At 37.8% G+C, this 23170-nt stretch overlaps 1 protein-coding gene across 9 annotated transcripts in view; it reads left to right on the top strand.

Annotated features, from left to right (window-relative positions):
* The window catches only part of PRKCZ (protein kinase C zeta), a 71084-nt gene that overhangs the window by 13256 nt on the left and 34658 nt on the right, over nucleotides 1-23170 (top strand). For all 9 annotated transcript variants that reach the window (XM_064470107.1, XM_064470113.1, XM_064470116.1 and 6 more), the window contains exons 5-7: nucleotides 155-205; nucleotides 19653-19738; nucleotides 22701-22832. In XM_064470107.1, the coding sequence (XP_064326177.1) occupies nucleotides 155-205; nucleotides 19653-19738; nucleotides 22701-22832 (269 nt within the window). The remainder of the gene's footprint in view (nucleotides 1-154; nucleotides 206-19652; nucleotides 19739-22700; nucleotides 22833-23170) is intronic.

The raw sequence follows: 23170 nt of genomic DNA, 5'->3' as shown, positions 1-23170 counted from the left end.
GTCTTGCCAATATGGGCCCATATTTTGATTGTTATGTCTCATATAGAATTATTTAAAGGCTTCCAGAAACTGTCTTCATGTAAATATGTTAAAGAATCAAGGAAAAAGTACTACTGAGAGTATTTTCACTTAAAATCTAATGTTTTTGTTTTAGTTTTCCCAAGTATTCCAGAGAAACCCGGTATGCCTTGTCCAGGAGAAGATAGTAAGTACTAAAATATTTTCAAATTTTAGCTTAACTTTTTCAGTCATGTGGAAAAGAAGTATATCGGAAGATTTTTCATAAGCTAGTGCTATGTACATCTATAACTGTGTTGTGGTTTCTTAATGGAATGTAAAATGTTCGATATTTCTGATATTTCATAAACAGAGAAATTACATAAATCAACATTGTAGTACCGCTGTTATGTTTCTGTGGATTAATAATGGTTTCGAGTAGCTGATATATTGAGAGGAGAAGAGGTCAGGATTTTCAATGCATATTTGAATGTGGTCCTTTGCTTTTCTGTTTTTTTGGTTTCTGAACTTGCACGGAAAAGAAGTGGTGGACTGAAGAAGAGGGAGAATACAGCCTTTGTTTTTTAATGAAAAGATTATTAATATCTAGAAAAAATCCTGTGAAAGGTAGATAAACCTCCAGAGGAAGCATACATGATCGATATGGTTTACCTATATTTCAATAACCTAAACTGCACAGGGATAAAAGGATTAAATAGCTGTATAGTCACTTTTCATTACGGAGGGATGTTGTCACTACATTAGTTCATATCTTTGTAAATGATAAGGAAAGGCATGTGAATAACTTTCCACACATCTGAGGTTTTTTTTCATGCTTTGCTTAAAGTTATTCTTTGTGCACTTTCTTGTGTCTATCAAAATAGTAGCTCACTGGGTTTCTTATCAATTTTGCTGAAGTTCAACAAGGAAATGGGAACCAGTCCGTGTTGTTACATCACAATATGTACGGTACTTTTATTGAATGTGCGAGCAGTAAGACTAAATATCAATACTTTTTGTCCATGAGTCAAAAGTCAAGTAAAGACTGTGTAGTTATATTTTACTGTGTGTTGAAAGTGTGTAGGCTTTGCTCTGCTGTCACTTTCCACTTCAGTTAAATAGGTTGAAAATATCTGTGGTAAGGTATTTCCAGGCTCAATTTTCATGATTGTTCTGGGAAGAGTGGTCTTAGTTCTGTGGGTTTAAGTATGTTCTTGATGTGAGCTGTGTACAGGGAACACTGCTTTACTGTGGGACCTGAGTCACAGAAGGTGTTGTGTCCTAAACTGACTGTCTTACCTGGAAAAGCGTCAGGTTTGCATCGGCAGGCAAAAATTGAACCTCTCTATCTACAGAAAATACTGTTGGCAACAGGGAAAGTTTTGGTTTGTCCTTCTGTCTTGTTACTTTTCCCAAATCTTATTTTGGTAATGATGCTTTAGGGTGTTTGGGTAATTCAGTGTCTTGTGTGTGACTTCTGTGAGAATTACCGTGAAAGAGGAAGTGTTGGATTTGGGGATTAGCTAGCCTTAGAATGCTTGTAATGTTCTGCCAGAGCAGATTTTGCCAAAGGTAAATATAAGTGTTATTATTCCACTGTAACTCTTCAGACTGTGTCTGTAAAACAGCTGTCATTCAGTGAAGACAGAACGGTTGATTTTATTTAAATTTCTAACTTTGGTGTGCCTCCTGCTCTTAATTTTGCAACTAAGAATGGAACAACCAAGTCTGGCATCACTACAGTATTCAGGACTATTTCACACACACTGAATTCTATTTTGTTCTCTTTATCTTGCTTGTGACTTGTTGGGTGAAAATTGTAGGGAGTGACCTCACGTGGGCATCCGTGCCGCTCGGCTTTTCCAGTATAAGAACTGAAAGAACCAGCTGATTCTAGCTCTGCTTCCATTCCCGTAGGTGTTTAAAGAGGGAAGGAGGGAATACTTGTGTTGTACCAACCCAGACTGGTGCTAGTCCCAGATAGAATTATTTGCTTTTATTTGTGAAAACACAAAGCAAACTAATGTGAAATACTGTCAAGAAAAGTAAGCTAACTGGAGGGGAGGAGGGGCTGTTGCTTAAAGAGGTATGTGGCATAATGAAGTTCACTGCAATTTAATGAGCTCATTAAAAGTGTAGATATTTTAGTACAGAAGTTTTTTGTGTTAATTTGTTAGATGTTTTACTTCTCAAGCCATGAGATGAACTACAGGAGCACATAGATTAGTGTGGCTCAGATGACCTGGTTATTCTGTCTGTAGGGTATTTCTCCCTACATGGTTTTACAGGTCATGTCGAATCACACTTGGCTTGTTTCAAAAGCCTGTTTAGTAGAATGTGCTCGGTAAGGGATTTGTGGTCAGGTTTCTCATAATTTAATGAATTAATTCAGTACATACGGCCTCTTTGCATCCATGGGCCTGCATGGAAATCTGATGTTGTGGCCTAGTTGTAACTACTTTCAAATTATTTTACAGCAGACCTGTTAACTTGTATCGGTGCTAATTAAGCGTAAGTAAATGCATTTCGTGTTACTGCTTGTTAGGTAAAGGCATACAACAAACAGCTGCGTTGTGCTTAGACTGTATGGAAATGTTATTGATAGTGGTGATACAGTTTATTTAAAGGACTATTTTGACAGGACTCAGATGTTGTCCTTTGTTCAGGAACTATTGGGTATGTTTCAAATTCTTGTTTTATTTTATGCAGCTTTGTCACTGTAGTTACATTCATAGGAAAAACCTATTAAAAATGAGAATATTAAGAACACACTTTTCTGGAGCATCACGCTTACACTATAAAGGAGCTCATGAGTTTGCCTCAAGTTATTTCCAGAGACAAATAGTTAACTAGTTGCTCTGTCCAAAATGGGCCTCTGCTTAAATTAGCAGTCGCTAAGTGTGGACTTCTGGTTTGTTACAGAACTGCAGGCTGTTGGAAATGGAATTTTTAAACAAAACTATCGAATTGCTAAATAACTTCATTTGCAATATATTGCTCACATTTGTTCATATTAGGTCATGTGGTGACTATTTCTAATAGTACATGATCTGAATCACAAATATTTTCCGGTGAATTTCTGCGAATTTTCGTTCCAGTTCCTTCAAAATAATGCATTGGAAGAAGGCAGAAATACATACTGAGTGTTTTGCATTTATGTTGGAATCTAGTAACATAATTGCTAGTTGTCCTGGACCTTTGTGAAGTTGATATGGGGCTGAGATCGTACCAACTAGCAAAGCTTGAAATAAATGCACGTAATCCATTAATGGAATAAACCATGCCACTAATATTTTGATTCTATTTGCATTCCTCAAGAAAAGTTATTTTCTTGAAGAACCTACCTTCTTATATTGATGCAAAGCTGTCTGCAAGATAGAATTTGCAGCCTCCAGCATCTGAACTTTTATTGTCTCTGGATTCCTTTTCCTCCTGAATTTTTGCACTTTTTTTCTGTGCCAGACCCAGCTCCCGCTGTTGATGTAAGGCTGCTGTTGTAGAAACAGTACCTCTGCCTTCAGCGAGTCAGGTATCCCATCCCCACAGTCTGGAATGGCAGTGCTGCCGTGTGGATGAGGTGGCAGGATTTCTAAGACATCTTGCATCTCTTCCCAGACCCTGAAAGTGACCTCCCATAGGTGTTTCTAGCACCTGCTGGCCTGGAGCCTTGGGTACTTTATCCCAGTGCTTCCAGATAAAGATGGCAGACTTCTGGGCTGGTCTTTTGCATTTAAAAATATTTTAACTTATTTAGTAGATTAGCTATTCTTTTGGAACTGATATTAAGCAAGGCCATTTCTGAAACGTTTAGGTGTGTGTTTCTCTTCTGTGCTCCTAATGACAGCCTTCCCGATACCCTGATGCAGAGCATGGTATCTGATTGGCAGTTTTATAACTTAGTTATTGTAGTCTCAGCTTATTTACACTGACAGGTCTCGATCTGATTTATCACTCTTGGTGCTGCAGCACATTGTATAACAAAGCTTGTTCAGCTGAACAATTTCTATCGATTTGTTAGGACTTCCCTAATGGAACTGCAGGTTTGATCAGAGAAATACTTGTTTTTGTGACATCAGCTCCTTGACATCCATGCCATGTTTTAGTTTGTGCCTCAGCTGCTAGCTACAGCCTCTCAAGGGAGCCAGTACCACCCGTGCCTGGATACATGAGGCAGAGATGTGAAAGGGAGAGACGGGGGTAACCAGTCTTCCATTAAATATTTGCTCTTAATGTTCGAGCTGATCCTGCCTATTGTCCTTGGTATCTAATGGTATTCAAACAGCGGCATCACTGGAATAAAGGGAAAATGTTTCATGTCATACCTACTACATTATAAAGCATAAAGAATTCCATGCTGAAGGAGCTAAAGAATAAAACCCAGTGAGTAATGCATGCTTTTTCTATAGATTTTATGTATCATTGTGATTGCTGTTATGAACTGAGGCCGTTGATGCAGTGTGTGTGTACGTGTGGTGCAGTAGATAATAGAACTCAGCGTTTTGGTTATGATACAGTTGCTTTGCCTAGCACCCTCCTTTGCAGCCATAGATTGTTACAAATGCAGAGATTCCTGCTGCCTCTTGTGCGTAGGGATGTGGCTGAGAGACCTCTCAGAAATGCTGATAAAATCGCATTGAAAGGACTCTTGGGGAATGTATTTTAGGAGGAAAAGAACAGAAGAGTGAGTGATGCTGTTGCTGCTAATATTGGAGATTAATGAAAGAAATGTATCCAAAAAACCCTGACGGTATGTGTTCAGGGCCTGTTTATTGTAAGATGCTGATGTAAAGCTTGATTTAGAAGCATCATTTTGTAAGGCCTTTTTGTTGAATTGTGTTTAGTGGATTGTCTTGGATGGTTTTAATTGTGAAATACTTGTTTTGAATTCAGGTTTACTTAGTTTCTAATATTGTCAGAATAAACTCTGCTAGTACACTTCTGCATTTTTACATCTGAACGAATAGATACGTGTATTTAATGTTAAAATTCACCTTGGATTTAGGTAGCTAGTGTTAACATTTTAGGGTTGTTTTGCTGTTGGCTTCGTTAAATAGAAGAATGCAGACTAGGAAGCCTTTCAATAATTTCACAGAAGAACAAATGCATTTTTTAATATGTCAGTACTTATGGCATTAGTGTGACAGTAGACTGTTTTTATTATCTAATATTTCTGTCTGATTTTGCTGCCTTATTTTTTTGGTAATGTTTCCACTGTATTGTGGATGTCTCTCATGCTCTTTGTTTATCTGCTCAGTATTTTAGCATTAGGTGTTTGGACTTCATTTTTCCCTAAGCCATCTTTCTTGAAAATTTCGTCATAGGGTTGAGTAAAGGGATCTTACTAACCTAATTATTGTTGTCAGCTATTTTATTTTCGGTAAGGATATTTGGTTTTGCTTGTTCTGCCTGACGCTACAAAATAGCTCGAAAAGACTTCTTGCTACAGTAGTGTGGCCTGTAAATATTTTTCTAGCTCATAAGGCAGGTTTTTCCCTTCATTTGTTACTGTATTGGCAGCAGTGATTAGGTTATTCAGAGCACGTGAACCAATTTCGTCCCCCAATGAAGAAAGGAACTATTGCCACCATAGAGACTATTCTGAAGACATAGATTGGATTTCACTGGATAATTAGGCAATTTTGAAACTGCTGGTAACCCTCTCCTGGTTTTTAGAAATCGAACTGACAGAGGGGAAAACTACTATTTTTAATGTAAGATATATTGTTGCTTAGGAATTGAAAATAGCTGTGTCATAGTTTCTCAAGAATACCTGAAATCTCTTCTTCTGCTTTAACTGTGTACCACGATTTTTTTCATACATGGCATATTTGAAAAATATACATACAGATTATGGGGCAGTGTAAGTTACTGAAAACAGAATTGTAGTTGAAGGTCTATTTTGCTTATGATCATTCAGTGTTTTTAATTCTAAAGTAATTTCCATGTTTTTCTTAGCTATGAAACATCCAATGAAGAATAAAGAGCTAGGCCTCCCTTTTGATAATTGAGGCATGAAATTATAAAGCGTGCATCTGATCGTGGGGCTTGACATCCTCCCTTTCTTGAAGATACTGGATGTCTTAGCAGATGTTTGTATACCAATTTGTAAGCCATAAATACAATGGAATAAGGAATGCTTGGGTTACTTTTTAAGATGTCACAATAAATAGCCTGTGTTCTTATTTTATTTATTCCACCCCTCCTCTCTTAGCTATTGCTCAGAATGGAAAATATTCATGCAGGAAAGATGTCACCTAGCTTCAGAAAACTTCTCTTGAATGTAATACGTATCTTCCTCCCCCTGTGTTCTCTGTCATACTTCCAATCTAGAGACTTCTCATAAGTTGGTAAATCCACTTTTGATATAGAGGCATTTGGGGTAAATAAATTGGCAAGAAAATTATGAAGCTTTTTCTGTTATTTGTTGGAATTAGTGGGCATCTGTTAGGCCTGTCTGTTTCCATAGCTTGAAAGAACTATTTAATGTGCAACCTCTTAAATTATACGGTCACAGTTAATTATATATTATTATACTTGGGATTCTGTGTAATACTTTTTAAAATTAGTTATTCTATGCAAGTTATGGTTTTTAATGTTTAACTGAGCCACAGAAATAGCAACAGAGGCCTGCAGGGCAGATAAATGTGCTCTTCAACATTTATCTCTTGGACTTTTGAGTTGCTGTGTGAGAAACCAGATTTTGTGAAAGATTTCAGGTGCTGCTATTTCGAAGCAGAGAGTACTTCAGAAGTGAAGCCTTGAAAGACTAAGTACTGATAGCAGTTGGTTAGCTGCTGAAAACTTGCTGTTACTAAAACCCGGATGGTAAATAAATCTCCTGAAGTAAAAAAAGCAAAAAGCAGCTAACTTCAGGCATGCTGAAAGGGTGGTTTTCAGAAGAGGCATGTGAGAGTCCTAATTGTCGCTGTCAGTGCAAGAGTTGTGCTGAGCAGACTGTGCAGTTCTGCCCTTAAACCACAGGGGGAAGGTAGTGACTTGGGTAGCAGAAAAATAAAAAACACAGACTCTCAATATTGACTAGGAAGCACCTCGTTTGTAATTCTGAAGTTCCATTACTAATTCTTCTGCATCTGTAGATGCTTGTCCTTGAATTATTAGCTGGGGAAACATTTAAAAGGAAACCAGAAACCATTTGAAGGCAGAACTTCAAGATTTTAGTAAGGTTCCCTTTACTTTTACAATACATGATCATGATAACGATGCTATTAGGTCCTTCTTCCAATAACTTAGGTTATAATCTACTGTGTTGTTCAGCAAAGCAGGTACAGATGCCCTGTGACTGGCCTAGGGACTCCCTGATCTTTAGGTTGTTAACTCTGATAAAAACTATTCTTACCCACAGGGATTGCAAAGAAAGGAAAACCTGAGGCAGGCAGTGATAAAATTGATATTGTAGAGCCTGAAATGATAGGTCTGGGGCTGGAACTGATCCATTAATTTCAAGATGCAATCATTGTTTTTTAACAATAGCACTACAAGCTATCTCAATGTTACTTAAACTTATTAGAAGGAATAGCTATCATAAAACGATTTTTCACAGCACATCTCGTATGATACACAGATAATGGAGAGCACAGTAGAAATCAAAAGGGTTTTAGGTGGGAAGCAGTGTGTAAACTTGGCAGATCTGGTATAATTATTTTCCTTTCTTCTGTGGGGTGAGTTGACATACCCCTTCCAAAAGCTGAAAGGCACATACAGTCACTAATTTGGAAGGTATAAACATGCTTTAACATGTTAAACACTATAGCTTTCCATCAACAGACCAGATGAAAGGGCATGTACACAAGACTGTATCATATGCAGTCTTTTTCCCCATAGGGATGAGAAGTTCTAGGACAGAAGGCTGCTTTCTTGGGAAACAATAATCCTCTGCATCATAAAAGCATTAACTAAGCTGGGAGGCTTACTCAGTTTGCTATTAGAATTAGCATATAATCATTTAATCCAGAATTTAACAGTATGATGAGTAACTCCTGAAACTATTCAGGTGTTATCATTATTTAGCGACAGTAGCTAAATAAAGTTCAGTGATACTTTATATTGCTGCAAACTGTCTTGTATTATACTTTGGAAGTGTACAAATGTTATATCCCTGTAGTGTATGAGGAAGCTTAGAAGGAGTAAAAGTACAAATGGGAGAATCTTTGAGATTAGTTTTATTTATCAAATGATTAAAACCGAGCACAACCCATAGAACTCAAATTGTGACATAATAAGAATGGGCACTGTGTGCACTTAATTTCAGCTTGCTTTCCTCCTAATATGAAGCAGGATAAGGTACTGTTAGGTACAGATGCGTCAAAACTGTTGGAGTGAAAAGTGACAGATCTGGAGAGTTAGTCCTGCTCCAAGGTAACAGTGTCCTCTGTCGTACTGAGGCGTTGCATATTTTTCTGGGTATAATATTAGCAGGCAACTGATTAAATTGGAAAGAACTCTGAGAAATACGGTCAAGAACCTTATTTCTAAGGGAATATAAAGTACACCTTTATGAAATAATAGCTAAATAGAGTTTCTGCCATTCTACTAATACTGGAATAATATAAACATTGGGAAGGGACATAGGACTGTCTGAGAGTGGATCATAAGCTGAAGGAGTAGAACTATACTGTGAAGGAAGATGGCTTGACTCAGAAAATGTGTCCTAACACTGAGACTGTAGGAACGAAATAATGGTTTCAGGGGCATCATGAAGGCCACCTTAAAAGCTGTATGAATCTGAAATAAATGTTACATCCATTTTGAGTAGCTGCTGGGTTTTTTGAACAGTTCTGCATTTTTAGTGATGATGTAATCAAATAGGTGTTGAGGCCTATTTACTTGAGGGCAAATCAAGTAATTCGATATACAAAAAACTGATATCGGTTTAATACAAGTGGTAAAAACCTAAAAAATAGCAACTCCAGGCTTTCCATGAGAAGTGGGTATGTGGTAAATGTGTTGCTTAAGTTGAGGGGTTGGGTTTCAATTTCATTCTAAGTACAGGAAACTTTTGATAGTTCTGTGATCATTAGCTTCATGTTCAATAGCAGTTCGAAATGCAAATAGAAATGCACAGGTAACTAGGAAATAAGGGGAAAATCAGGTGTACGAGATAGGCCACAGCCAAATCTATAGAAGGGCTTCAATGCAAGGAGAACTAACTTCTGACTGAAGACTAAGCCTTCAACTTAGAAAGAGGCATCTGGTAAAATATGATATAATAAAACTCCTGTATGGCATGGATTCAGGGAAATCAGTTAACCATTTCCTACAGGACAAGAAGTGGGGCTCTTAAAATGAAGTCTTCTAAAATGTTTTCTGGGGGATTTGTCAGTAGTCAGCTTATCTGTTCTTCCTCCAACCTTTTTGATAGGCATGTTATGATTTGGTATTTAACATAAAAAAATGAGAGTAGGTGAAAATTTGATCTGACCAAATTTTAACTGATCACTTGAACAAACTGGGTTCAGTTCCTTCTGATTTGCTGTCTAGCTCAGCCACAAAAAGAAGTGGAATTCTCACCCCTTCCAACTACCAATATAAATGAATCGTGTGTACTCAAAGGATTAATTTTGTCTAGAAAATGTGTGGTGTCAAGTCTAGATTAAGATTCCCCAGCGAGTCTTAAATCATGCAGGCTACTGATAACATAAAGTAGAACCAAATTCCAGCAGGAAACTTCATTGGGGTGCTCCTTATTTCTTTGTTTGCCTTTTACAGTAAGCCCAGATTATATAGAAGTCAGAGGCTTTCTGTTACCAGGCTTTTATTTAGAATAGAAAGTGGTGCTTCATGTATGTGCTAGGGTATTATAGAAGTTTGGGTTTTGCTGGTTTTTTTTTTGAAGTGGCCTGCAAAGTAGATGCAGATGTAGATTAGAAAAGATGAATGCGTTCTGCTTCAGTAATCTGGGCTTTGTTGCATTAAGTGTTTGCTAAATACAAATTATAGAGGTTTAGTTGAAGCTGCAAAGTTTCTAAACGTGAAAAATGAGCAATGGGTGGATATAAATATACCTAAATAAAGGTGCCAGCTTATTAGTTCAGGTAAGTGGAATAGTGCTCAGGGGCCTCTTGCATAAATGGAGTTTAATACTAAAGAAATGCTTCATCTACTGCTGAAGTTATTTTGCTGCAGATTACTTAAATATTCAGAACTTCATTTTGATCTACTTCAGTACTAAGTTAAGTAAATTAAAGAGTTAAATAATTTTAAGTACTGGTTCAGTACTCTTTTTCAGCTTGTTTAAAAACACTTTAATGCAGATATTCATGTTAATAGAACATTAAATTTAGTTTTCATCGTAGTAAATCTTTTAATGAAAGTGATTTTTATTTTGGGAGAATATAATGCAGTCATCGAAAGAAGCTTTTTGAACTTCTATTAACAATGCAGTGTAAGCTTGGTTTTGTGGTGCATGTAACCACTGTGCTTGTCTAAAGAGAGGAGCCAGCTACGTGTCATGAAAGGGTGTAAAGTTTAAATTTGTGTAGAAGGCCAAGGTAAAGAAGGGAAAATTTGAACTTTTTTTCTTTCCTAAACAAAAATGTTAATCACCTTCAGAAGTACGGATGCACTACCAATTGCCTTCTGTCCCTTTTCATAACATGCTCGTTCAAAGTAGAGAACAAACACAGCAAGACTTTATCCTGTGTTTGGGACAGCCTTGCAAAATGCATACGTGTCAGCAAGAGACGCTGAGAAGGACGTGCAGCAGAGAGTGATCGCTGGCATGCGCAGAGATCCTCATAACCAGGACATCTTCACCTCTGGAGTAGCATCCAGTAACTGAATTCAGTGAGGATTTCTTGAGTAATGCTTTGTGTACTTTGCTATGCTATTTTCAAGTACATCTGATAAATTTCGTCTCAAATCATAATATTGTGGTCTCAGATAGCAAAATTAGGGTTTTCATAGAAAAGCCATGACCCTTGCGTAGAAAAATGTGTTTGAGTTCTGGGTTGTTTCTTCAATGAGCAGTAAGAAAAAACTTTGAAGTAATGAGGTGTCTTTTGGACACTGAAAGCATGAATACCTTCAGTCACTTTAAAGTGTTTTAAACGACGCTATTTTTCCTATATATCTGCCATCTTAAATCCTTGGTGGTTTGGGGTAAGAAGAAATTATAAATAGTGTTAGTCAAATAATGCTATCTTCTATGATTTTTGTCCTGTAATGTGATCGTATTTGGGCAATTAGTTCCAAAATAATTACCCTTCTTCTAAAGAAAATGAAAATTTGAGTTAGTGTATGCTTGAAAGATTAAAAAACTCCTGTAAACCCTCTGTGCAGGTGACAATATCACTGTATATGTAAAACAAAGGAACAATTTTCAGTGAACAGCTGTCTTGATGCATGAATACCGAATAAGTTTTCACTTAATTGACAAACATTTTTGCTCTGACCAGATAATACATGAGTAAACCGTGGGCTGTTAGTCACTGAGTCATATTCCTAAGAGTTCTTAGTGGTTAGTTAATAAATGGTTAATCTCACAAGTGAAAAGAGAATTCAGGTTCCATGATTGACTTCACAGTTGGCGTTCTAGAATTCCGTATGGAAGTAAGTGGATCACCCAGACTTGCTACAGTATTTTTGCCAGGTGACTGGGAAACTCCTACTCTTATCCTCATTTAATACCAGATTTATCCATCTTGGTAACATTGCAGGTGTGTTCAACTCTTACATGTACAGCAGTTGCTAATGAAAAGAAGCAAATTGTTGAATGTGATGTAGATACGTGAAATTGTGCAGTCTTTCTTTGCTGAAGGTGATATTCAGTTTTGCATAAGGTTCAGGCTGTAACTGTCTCTTCCTGTGCATCGCCCAACTTGTGTGCAAGCCGGACAGATGGCCACTTCAGCCGTGGGACTTAATGCACTCAGCAGCTGAACCAAAACAATTACAATTTTTATACTTGATGATAAGGCAATCTGAATCAATTAAAAATGTAGATTTTGCTATTTCTTCCTATGAGACTTTTTTTAAGTCTTTATTTTTTGTTTGCCAGAAACATGCCAACTTGTCTCAGGCATTTGTTTGCCATGATTGTTGGAAGGTTACTTTTCCATTACAATTTTGAAGAAACAATTCTGTAAACTGTCTGCTACTGAATGTTTAGGGGTGTCTTTTAAAGTAGCAGTTGATTATTTTATTTTGCTCAAGGGATGTGGTTTAACCCAAACTGGCAACTGAGCCCCACCCAGCTGCTCGCTCACTCCCCCCGGTGGGATGTGGGAGAGAATGGGAAGGGTAAAAGTGAGAAAACTTATGGGTTGAGATAAAGATGAGTTAAAGTTCGATAGGTAAAGCAAGAGCTGAGCATGCAAGCAAAGCAAATCAAGGAATTGATTCACTCCTTCCCACGGGCAGGCGGGTGCTCGGCCGTCCCCAGGAGAGCAGGGCTTCATCACATGTAACGGTTGCTTCAGAAGGCAAACGCCATCACTCCAAATGTCCCCCCCTTCCTTCTTCTCCCCCCAGCTCTATATACTGAGCATGACGCCCTATGGTGTGGGACATCCCTGGGGTCAGTTGGGGTCACTGTCCCAGCTGCGTCCCCCCCAACCCCCTGTGCCCCCCCCAGCTACTCGTTGCAGGGTGGGGTGAGGAGCAGAGAAGGTCTTGGCTCTGTGTAAGCCCTGCTCAGCAGGAGCGAAACCATCCCTGGGTTATCAGCACTGTTCTCAGCACAACTCCCAAACATCCCCCCATACTGGCTACAACGAAGAAAATTAACTTTATCCCAGCCAAAACCAGCACAAGATATCAAGTCAAATCCTTGGCTGTTGCCCATTTGTTTGATAGCTAAAGTAACTCTCTTGTGTGTTACTCTGGTAGGATGCATTGTTGTTGGGTGTCTCCGCGAGGTGCGTTTCTGAGGCCTCATCCATGATATTTTTCTGACTTATCAGTCCCTCTGTTGATCACAAATGAAGGAAACTCTTAAGGACAACTTAGATATTGCCTAAACACTTTATTTCTAGTATTTCTGTGAGTGTAAATTGGTATTACCTTTTGTTTGAAAGTGAAAGCATGTATTTTTAAAAAGTTTTTAAAGCCCTTTGTCTCTTTTTCTCATGTATTTTGAAAGCAGTCAGTGTTTGTAATGACAAGGCAATCCAGATCCGAAGGGGCATACAGCACCAGTGCAGCAGAGACTTTTTCAAAATGAGATGGTAGCTCTGTCTTTACTGGATGGCATTTTCATAAGTGTGACTTATCACCTTGCAATGGCATGGAGCCATTTTAACAGAAGGATATGAATATAAGCAACCAAGAGATCATGCATGAGAAAGCAATGTGTATGGAGGACAGGTTTTCCACCTAGCAGTCCTGAAGCAGGAGTCAGTTGACCCCTTTCTAAGTCAGTGGGGAATAGGATATTCAAACAGTATTCTAGCTGTGTTGCAATAAATGCTGGGTAAATATTACAGTTCTACGAGATATAGTTCATTTCCTTGTTGATTCTCTGCTGATGCTATATGTAGTAGACTTCCTTTGTCGTTATTGCTATCTTAATTGTGCTTGATTTCCCCCCCCACCCCCCCATAGAGGTTGATATGACTTTGAGTTAATTTTAGTGTCTGTTGAAAAAGAAAAGGGTTCCCCAATTGCTAATCAGTTTTAAATTGAATAAAAAATAAAATGCTATCTTCGACTATTCTAATAACTGCAAGAGATAAAAGCACTTAATGCCTATATATTATTAAGGATACTCTCTTTTCCTTTTCTAACTTCTGAGAAAGAATGGTAATTGTACATAGCAGCTTATTCATAATAAAAAGGGCCAATTAACATCTCACACAATGTATGTCTGTTACATGTGAAGCAATTTTATTGTTTCAGTTTAACTATTTGGGACAGATTAACAGATCGGTGAAAAAACATACCATCGAAGTTCTTTAGAATTTATTTTCCTAAAACTTGTTCTATCTTTATATGCACTTATTTTAATATGATACTCTTTATCTAATTCGGAGTCTTATCTGAAATACCAATATCAATTTCCTACTTGTAATTCATGAGTTGGTTTTGAAAGAATGCTCACTTGTCTGCTCTGCAAAACATTAAAAGAACAAAACAAAAACTGGGCATTCTCATACTGTCCAGCTGGCAGGCAATGTAATTGGCCTGTAAACAACTTGCATTAATGTCTGATAAGTGATTTGCAGCAATGGCACATCAGCTCTGTGCTTAGTATAGTAAAAGATTTCATTATAATTTGATCACATAAAAGCAGACTTTTGGGTTTAGAAATGCAATTCCAATGCAGAGGAAATAATTTTTTTGTGACCGTCTTACTGCCGTTGATGGTGTAAACCACACTGACAGACAACTGATGAGTTCTTTTACGTATTCTGGAAAACACAAGCACTTCCAAACTTTCAGATGGAAAAATAATATTTTGGGCTTGGGGGCAGGTTGGGCCTGTCTTTTATATTGTTTTTCTTCTCCAGTGCTGGGAAAGTATGTTGTCATTTGAAAAATAATTGTGCCGCCTTCTATTTCTCCCTACTTTACCAATTTACATTTTCAAAGGCAAGGTTCACGTCCTTTCTACCGAGTTCTGAGCAGGTCATTTCTAATTGGGGGAGTATCTTCTGTTGATGAGTTAATTTGGAATGAACACTGAGCAACAGGCAAATTGCTTTTTTTTTGTGTATTGAATTTTTTACTTAAACTTTTTTTTCTACAATGTTTTTTAAAAGATTAAAAATAACCAACCCTAGGGAATGTCTTTGAAAAAAACAATATTAAATATATTTACAAGGTTCATTGTGCATTGCTGTTAGTGATGTAGTTGCACAGCTTGACAATAGAGGGAAGAATTGCACAATGGCAACAGTCACTTGTTTCACGCTGCTTTTTATGTAGAGACAGCTGGTTAATTTTGTTTCAGGCATTCAGTTCGAGTATTTTTATTTCCCTTGTAATCTTACCTTGAAAAACACTTTTTTCCCCCTCCAGTTTTCCAATGTTGGAAGTAGATAGAGTTCAGCACATTCATTGTAGTTAGAATATGTATTTGTGTTTCCCAATAAAAAGTTGTTATCCTTGTTAGCAGCTTAAAATACCTTTTGAGTTTTACTCTAAACTTGTTCACATACAAAATGAATATTCAAAAAAAAAAAATCTCTTTTTTTGTTAGGCAAAGGCTTATCTTTAATATCCATCAGAGAGGAAAGATTACTGTGTTTAATTAGGGTTATGATATCTCCTTCAGCCTCCAAGCAGTGAAATCAGAGTCCTTAATGAGTTAACTGATGTGTACTGTAAAATAAACGAAAAAGTAGCCCTTTTCATTAAACATAGTAATTAAATATTCATGCTTTTGTGATGACATTCCTTTCTCTAGGGGGCTGGGATCAAGTATGGCTGTAAAAACTTGTTTAGTTCTTGATTATCAGGAATCACAGAAAGTGTTCTAGAAACTTACCAAAACATTTTGTTTCGGGTTCAGAAGCATCCTTTTCCCACATGAAGTGTAGGGGAGGAATGTTACTGAGACCAGAGCTTTGTTCACATGTCACACAGAATGCTGACAATAAGATGTTTCTAACTTCGAGATACATACTTACTGCCATTTTAAGAATCTGTTTATTGTTCGAGATGGTTTCTTTGATCTAGTGTAGCTCTAGTTAGGATTTTTTGAAGCTGATAATGTTTCAAAACAATAATGATTTTTTTTTAATAATCTGCCATTATTCTTAAGTGAAACTGTAGGGACAATGTTGTCCTCTGAGTGCTTTACTAGATGCATAAAATATACATTTTAGTCCAGTTCTGTAGGTTACTCTAAAGTTGCCCAGGAAGGATCATGTCCAGGAGGCTTTTGAATATCTCTAACCTCTCTGGGTAACGTGGGCTCAGTCACCTTTGCTGACATTCACATGGACCCTCCTGTGTTTTGGTTTGTGCCCGTTGCCTCTGGCCTTGCCACTGGGCGCCAGAGCAAAGAGCCTGGCTCTGCCTTCTTTATACCCTCATGTGTTGATAAGATTCCTCCCTCAGCCATCTCTTCTCCAGGCTAAACAGTCCCAGCTCTCTCAGCCTTTCCTCATATGAGAGATGCTCCAGGGGCTTAATCATCTTCATGGCCCTTCACTGGACTGTCTCCAATAGTGCCGTGCCTTTCTCGTACGGGGGAGCCCAGAGCGGGATGCAACGCTCCGTGTGCGGTGCCAGGACTTTGCACTTCCCTTTGAGCTTCATGAGGTTCCTGCCTGCTCAGTTCTCCAGGGGTTGAGGTCTCTCTGGCAGCACAACCATGTGGTGTATCGGCCACTCCTCCCAGTTTCGTATCATCGGCGAACTTGCTGAGGTGTGCTCTACCCCGTCGGAGCACTCATGAGGGTGTTGAACGGGGTCGGAGCCAGCATTGTCCCCGGGGGTGCGCTGATAGTTGCTGGAGTCCAACTAGACTTTGTGCCACTGACTGGATATAGATTATAAAAATCAATACTGTGATTGATAATACTAAGAATATATAATTTTGTCATAAATTTAATCTTATTGTGTAATAATAATAATAGGACTTCTGGTATAAAGGTGTGTCCTACAATGATCATTGTTTTCTCATTTTTTCTGCCTTGGCCCCTTTTAGAGATTTGCCCTGGACTCTACGCTGAGTAGTGGTGGTTATAGCGGTAAATTGTAGGGGTTCCTGCCTTTTAAAGCTCTGCTATACTAAGTGCAGTTTTTTGTTAGTGTTGCCTCATGAGTATACGATATAAAACCCTGACTTTGATTTAATATTTATCATTAATTAGGGAAGTGACTTGCTCCTTTATTTACAGACTTCATCAGCACAAGCTGCTCGTTAACTTATCATTCACTTAATATTCCTCATGTCAGTGATAAGCTCGTGTTCCGAACACAGATGTATGAGGTTGCCTCCATATGGTGCTTTGTCTAATGAATCAATTAGCTATTTTGGAAAAAAATCCTTGTGAAGTTTTTTTTTGTTCTCCTGGTGAAAAGTCATCCTACAAGCGGTGGAACAGTTTTTCACTGATGTTTGAGCATATTTTTAGGCAAAAACTTTGCAGTAGTTTCGGTAGGTTCCCATTTAAATTTTTGCATTTGGGAAAAGGAGGGGGGTTTGTTTGCTTTGAAGTTGATATTTGGCAGATTTTGAAGAGCTGTTTGAGTCAAATCAATGTATCGAGTGATACGCCTCTGTTCTAGTAACTATGTTTGCCACTTCTGTGGCACGCAGCCTTTCAGCTTCTTTGAGAAATGGTGTTTGCTTTTTCTTTTCTTTTTTCCACCTTGGTAACAATTAATATAATAGTGCAATGTCTGTTTCAAATATTTGCAAAGTAAATATTTGTACATGCAAATAGAGAACACACAAATGTTTGTGGATTTGGCACTGTAGATCTCTGGAGTCACAGAAATGTCAATACTTTTTAGGTACTCTATTTTTGTCCTTCAAAAGTAAGGCATATAAATCAGACCTAGTATTACAACCAGTGTTCACACATTGTATGTCAGTAGCTTGTGACTTTTGGTTTGCTCAATATTAAGGTAAAATAATTTTTCACCAAGGAACTGTTTACTACTTGCACTACCTTTTGGCAGTGAAAATGTTTGGTGTTTTTTTTTTTTTATTAAAAGAAAAAAAGGCTTCATCTATAAGAAGGTGGGGATAGTTAAAATGTAACTCTTTCAAACTTGAAAGAAAGAAACATTAAAGATGAAAATTTAAGATGCGTTTGCATGAATTTCTGAGGGTTATAAATTTACAGTTGAATACCGTGTCAGAATGTAGCAGTGTTTATCAATCAAGTCTTTCAAAGTTTTTATAGTAAATGTTGTTGGCACTGTCTGGAGCATTTTAGTTAACTTCAGATATTATTCTACATACAGTATAGTTTGTTATAGATCGTTTTGCTTGTGTTAGACTGGTTAAAGGACAGCATTAACAGCTAACATAATATTGGAGACTCAGTTTAAAAACAAACAAAAAACCCCAGCACAACCCCCCTGCCCTGTTCAACTTCCTCATTGAGATTCTTACGGAGAAGGCGCAACTTCTCTGAAAGAGAAGAATAAAGCAATAAGACAGACCCTGTTAAGGGGACAGGGAAGAAGCAAGGATCGCTTCATATTGACCAAGTACGTTATGAAACAGAGTTGTCCTGGTTGGCAGAACCAGTGTACCTAGGTACCAAATAGAGCGTACGTGTAGCCACCCACAAGGTATCATAAAAGCACGTATTTTACGGTCATCTTCTCAGAGTTATTTATACTTGCTGTGCTGTTTAGTTCTCCGTTCCGGATGAAACTGCCATACTTAATTTTTCTGTTCAAAGTAGGTGAAATACATTTTGTACAAGTGCCAACTGTGTTAAGTTGCATTATAACTAGTATAAATAATTTGTTCTTAAAAAGGCTTCCAGTTAAAACTTCATATTGGAAAATCTTACGCATCGTATTACTGAAGATAGCTTTAAAATGAATAGAAATAAGAATTATTCTAGTCTTTCACATCTCTTCTTCAAGTAAAGGATATTATAACACCCATAAAAACACTGTAAAAAAACTTGTCCTGGAGATGTCAGACTTATCTCACTGTCTAAAACATGCTTGTTAATTCCAAATATTACTTTAAACTTTGAGAACCCCTAAATTTATGTCCCTTAATAGGTGTAATTAGACCCAATTATTAAGCAGTGAAAATCTTGCCAAATCTCTTTTTAATTATTTTCTAGCCTCTTGACAGCAGGAGTATGTTGTCAGCTTTAACATCACTGCTGTGTTTTTTTGCTTAACTGACTCCCCTCTTCCCTCTGTGCTCCCCACTCCACCCAGTGCCCCCTTGTACTGCCTGCCGTGGAAGGCTCACGGCCCCAGGTACGCGGCTGGGCTTGGCCGCGGCACCGTTACAGCTGTGTGCGGCTCGAAATGGGACCGGCACGGCACACTTTTCAACACTTGGTATTAAGTATCAAATTCTCTAATTACTCAGTCACACAAGAATTGCACATACCTATGTGAAGAGTGACAATAAAAGTCGTTTGGAGCAGGTGGTAGGTACTGTCATGCGTGGCCTCTTGGAAAGCCTGGCTTAACCGGATTTATTGTTGTTATATTTAGAATATATTAGAAATAATTGCAGACCTGCACGTGAACTGTTTCCCTAACAGAGGAAGTATTTTGTTCATGTTTAATGTTAAGATAAAAATGAGGTCAAATAACGTAACTCTCAAGACTTGTCACATATTTAATATTGCATATCTGAAGTGTTATTGGCACCAAACATCCTTTGTGTGTTTACGTGTGAGGGTGTTATATGGCGAGATCAGCATCGCAATTCTACCAGAGGAAGCTGTTTCTTTAACAGTTATCTGTCCCTCTCACCTGAGCTGGAACAGCAAGCAGCCGAGAAACTGTAACAAGATTATGATCATGTGAGGAAAAAGAGACAGGGATAGAGAAAAGGGAGAGGCAGCGGTGAAAGCACATCCTGCAGAAGCTGTCATTTACGGCTGTCTTTAAAAAAAAAAAAATCAGGGATTTTAGCTGTGCGTTGATATTTAGAAAAGCAAGATTGTTTTAAGTCACAACTTGCTTAACATAGTGTGTCTGGTATTGCTGTGCTACCATGCTGCTGCTTTACACCTTTTTAATTTCTTTCTTAGAATCAATCTACCGACGCGGAGCCAGAAGATGGAGGAAGCTGTACCGAGTGAATGGGCATTTGTTTCAAGCCAAACGTTTTAACAGAGTGAGTACTGTTGCATAAAACGTTGGGGTTTGGTAATGTTCTGCGGTAATTGTTTTCTCAGTCTGTGCTTTTTCTGTGTTTGAGTGTCGAAAAGAAAGGAAAAGCAAGATACTTATTCATGTGACTTCTCAGTCTATGCAGTGTTATTCAGGTCACAACAATCAGAAAAACTTGAAAGTCTTTGAATCTGGGATGGAGTTAATAATGTGATTGGTGGAAACTATTTATTTTTAAAGTGTCTTTAAAAAAAAAAAACACAAACCCGAGTTTTGTGACTGTGTAACTGATGCATACCTAGAGCAGCTTTTCTCCTTTGCACTCCTTATGTGATTTCGATTGCTTGTTAGCATAATCTTTTGCCTTCAGTACTTGTTTTATCATTCTTAAAGATTAGAGCCCTTGATGTTAGTTTTAACTGTTTGGGTCTGAGGTGTCACATAATCTAATTAAGAAAAAGAATATCTGGTTTATTGAGCTAAATTACAACTGCATTAAGAATCTGACTTAAATCCACATAAGCAAGTGAATGTAGCTTTAAGGCTGAGACACCTCCTTCACTTATCCCATTATGCCGAAGTGTTGCAGCATATATACAAATGTAGCATCTGCTTCTGGGAATTCCATACTAAACTGAATACAGTGAGGTGAGTTGGCTTTTTGATTCAGCCCTAAGCTTGGTTGTTTGTTTTGTTTTTTAAATGAAATTAGCATTTTTAATCTAATATTCCCCACCCTAAAACTGCACTAAAAGAAGGAAAAACCCTTAAATTCAGTATCTTATCACTAGATATGTGAAAAATGTCATCTGAATTGTAACATGCATTTGTATAATGGGGTGTACAAATTCTGTTTTTTCAATTTATAGTGAAGTGTGTACTTTTTTGTGCTTGTTTGCTACGTAGTTAAAACATATTTGTGCAAAACATTGTGAACGCGTACCTGTCCCATTAGTAATTCATAATATAGATAATGATGCTTAAATTAGGCAAATAGTGAATATACACATGAAGACTGAAACCTCGTTAGCATGCCCATTTGTTAACAATCCTAAACAAGACTACTCTGTTGTAACTGTCTGTATACAAATGAAATCATATAAAACCAGAACACAAACCGTATCCAACTGAAGTTACAATATAGTTGATATGAACTGTAAAATGTGACATTAAAATGTATAAATTATTAATAAATTATGGTCATATATGTATGTGTGACCCATGAATTAGATGCTAAATTTTAATGTTGACTGAATTTTTAAGACTGGAGTGTTACCTTATGAATTAATTCCTTTTGCAAAATAACCTTTTAAAACTTTTTCAAATTACTCAGGTGAATGAACACATGCAAGAATCTAAACTTGAATCTCATTGAACATAACGTAAAGGTTAACCCTTTGTTACTGCTGTGTTTGCATTTTGGGGAGGTAGGAGAGGGACACCTGTATTACTGAAGGAACTGGGGAGCTGCCTCTACATCCTTCCCCCCCTTCTTGCTTCCCTCCATCTGTCTGAAGTAAATGAGATTATTTTCTTGTATGTCCTTTCAAGGGCCAAAGACGTTTTGTTTAGTCTTAATATTACTGCTGCCAAACCTATACCAGAATACTGAAGGAAGTCTGATGGGCCAGGAATTTTGAAAGAAGTGGCTATAGATGTCCAAGGCTTCCTCTCTTATTAGGCAGTGTGTTTTTTGGTTTTTTTCCTGGGCAGGACAGTTTGGGTTTCTCCTGATCAAGGAGGACTGGTTGTACAGATGAATGGGGAAGTAGTTAAGTTTTGTTTTCTACAACTATCAAGATATGAGAATGGCAATACTTTTTTTAAAAAATTAACCATTCTTTGATTATTTTTTTTTTTTAATTTCTTTTTTTTCTAATACTACTAGTAAGGATTTATAGAAGCTTAGCACTTCTGGGCAGGACACCATGTGTGATTCATCAGTCTGAGGATCTGAATAACCGCACTCTAACTTGCAGTTTGGGAGGAACAGACTTCCACTGTTTTGTGGCTTTGGGACAGTTGCAGAGTTCTGGCTAAGCTGAAATGGGGGGTGGGTGTGGGACTCTGTGCGGCTTGCAGAACGATAGGCAGCATCTTAGCCTGTTACAGCAGTTACTCCCTATCTGCACATTCTCTCCAGTAACGAGTAAGTCCTCTCTTGGCAGTCTGTGCACTGAGTAGAGGGATAACTGAGAGTAGGTGACTTCTGAGCATGCAAGAATCCGTTTGCTATTTGGCACTCCGGGCAAAGTGGATAAAATGACCACAGCACACATACACTGGAAAAATTACTTGAAGACCTGCCTTGTTAAAGTCAGCAGTAGACTGTCTGCCTTCTTAATTTGTCCTTGTTTTGATTTCATTTATTCAGATGCCATTTTGTAGCATGTATTAAAAAGGCCATATGTTTTCAGTATTAAATAGTGCAATATACACTGATGTTTTACTGATGTAAACATCAGACTTGACCGATGAGTTTTAATTATGGGAAGTTTCTACTGATGTTCTACCACTGATAAAGTATGTAGGTGCAGATACAGAACATTGTTTGTACTTTAACATGTCTTTTGTAATGTTTTGTGCTGATGCTCTCCAAAGCAGTGAGTTTGGGTGCTTTTTATGCATTATTGTTTAGTACAAATTCCTGCCAGTTTTGTTTGGGTAATGTCTGTCAGAACCTGAAACTCCAAATGTCTTTGTTCTCTAAGAATGATTTGTTCCATATGCTTGAGGTATTTGTTTTCTTAACATTCATTAAAAAAGATCTGCATTTAGCTGAATTCTAAGAAGTGTAACCTTCAGTTATTAAGGAAACCCTGGATATTCTAAAAGAATCATTATTGAACATCTATTAGGAGGTGACTAGGATGCGTTCTTGTATGGTGGATTCTTGCTGCTAGATAACTACTCACCTACAGAAAGGAATTGATGATTGAATTGATCATATGCGTTCTGGCTTTTAGAGAGCGTACTGTGGCCAGTGCAGTGAAAGGATATGGGGTCTCGGAAGGCAAGGCTACAAGTGTATCAACTGCAAATTGTTGGTCCATAAACGTTGTCATATCCTTGTTCCACTGACCTGCAAAAGGCATATGGTAAGTTTGCATTCTGTATAAAGCTAAGATGTTTCATTGTGTGCTGTGTTGCTGTTTCTAGATGTGCATCCGAAGTAATTAAATGCTGTGTGTGGTTGTAGATTTATAATACTTGGTGGTACTTGGGTTTCGCTTTCTGAAGTAGCCGTGGAGGACAAGCCTTTGGATTGTGAGCAGTAGAGACGAAGTGAGAAGAGAAAACTTGTGATATGACTTAACTGTGGGCAAACTTGCGTTTGAATTCTCCAGTAGACCTGTTGTATTTTACAGATCGATAGAGTTGTCCTTCACAACCTTACCATTTGCTCCTTCTAGCCTATATTCTAGCCTATGGAGTG

The sequence above is a fragment of the Phalacrocorax carbo genome, chromosome 20 (assembly GCF_963921805.1).
Source record: "Phalacrocorax carbo chromosome 20, bPhaCar2.1, whole genome shotgun sequence".
Classification (NCBI taxonomy): domain Eukaryota; kingdom Metazoa; phylum Chordata; class Aves; order Suliformes; family Phalacrocoracidae; genus Phalacrocorax; species Phalacrocorax carbo.
This window is presented reverse-complemented; position numbering and strand designations above follow the sequence as displayed.